The 1,115-nt window shown below is 36.6% G+C and overlaps 1 protein-coding gene across 1 annotated transcript in view; it reads left to right on the top strand.

The window, feature by feature from the left end:
- LOC105271171 (unconventional myosin-IXa-like) overlaps positions 1–742 on the top strand; it is a 22,419-nt gene extending 21,677 nt beyond the window's left edge. Inside the window, exons 6-7 of the mRNA XM_011312548.1 lie at positions 7–139; positions 335–742. Coding sequence (XP_011310850.1) covers positions 7–139; positions 335–432 — 231 coding nt within the window. The 3' untranslated portion in view covers positions 433–742. The remainder of the gene's footprint in view (positions 1–6; positions 140–334) is intronic.
- Positions 743–1,115: the final 373 nt, after the last annotated feature.

Genomic DNA, 1,115 nt, shown 5'->3' with positions numbered 1-1,115 from the left:
CAAACTATTCAGAAGGAGAAGGCTCTGCTCACGTCGACCCTTCCAAGCTTGACGAGGGCCTCCTCTGATGATGATCTGCTCCTATCTGCTACGGATCTTGATGATGGAAGTCTTGATGACCTCTTGCCTACCTCTGCTGGTAAGTCCAGAAGGAAATAATGGATTTGAGGAAATTAATTGATATGAAACATACGATGAATATCGTGAGTTCATTAGAAAATCTATTGAAGTTAACAAATAGGATGAAGTTAACAAATTCACCACTAGTTCAAAAGTTTTGTTGCTCTATTGCTCAAGTTTATTGGAAATTGATGGACGATTTGTTTCTCCTCAGATGCATTAGCTCGAAAAAAGGCGATCCATCGACAGAGCTCGACCGATAACTCCTTCCCCACCATAATTAATGTTGATGAGGATATGGTGATGGTATGACCTGTCAGAACCACTTAAATGCTTCGTAAACTGAGTCATCAACTGAACGGATTGACACATTCGGTTGTTGATCGAAGTTCAGCTGAGCCTCGACGACTGGACAAGCTCTCTGGAGGGAAAGAAAGTCATTGGAGAGTCATCGGTTACGAATATCTTCTCGTTTGATTGAAATCGTTCGCTTGACTCCCCCAGGGATCATCAGGATTGAAAGAACATTGATTTCCTCGTCGTCAGACAAAATTAACGCAACAATGTTCATTATTTATTTGAATCATGACTTAACAATAATCACCGTATTTCTTTTTTCTAATTGCGGTGGCACGTGTTTGAAAATTCAATGGAAATTCTACTGAAGGAATACTTTCAATAGGAGTTCTTGTTAAAATTCTATTCGTTCTTTTGCAAATTTAATTGGATATTCAATACGAAAAAATCCGACGAATTTTTTATTGCTTAAATTTTTCTCGAGACTTTTTCTATTAATATTATTGGATACTAATTTTTCTTTTTATTTGCGTGAATTCTGCTTGGTTTTGCAATGCAGAATTGAGGTTGAAAAAATTATTTTTCTCCTGGTAAATAAATTTCAATGGGAAACAATTAAATTTCGTGTTTGAGTGAGAATTCAAATGAATCTCAGATTGAAATCAACACATTTTGTTCACTTGGAACACCAATTTTCG

This window comes from Fopius arisanus, unplaced genomic scaffold, assembly GCF_000806365.1.
Source record: "Fopius arisanus strain USDA-PBARC FA_bdor unplaced genomic scaffold, ASM80636v1 scaffold00103, whole genome shotgun sequence".
NCBI classification, from domain to species: Eukaryota; Metazoa; Arthropoda; class Insecta; order Hymenoptera; family Braconidae; genus Fopius; species Fopius arisanus.
Note: the sequence above shows the minus strand (reverse complement) of the source record. Positions and strands in the feature narration are given on the sequence as shown.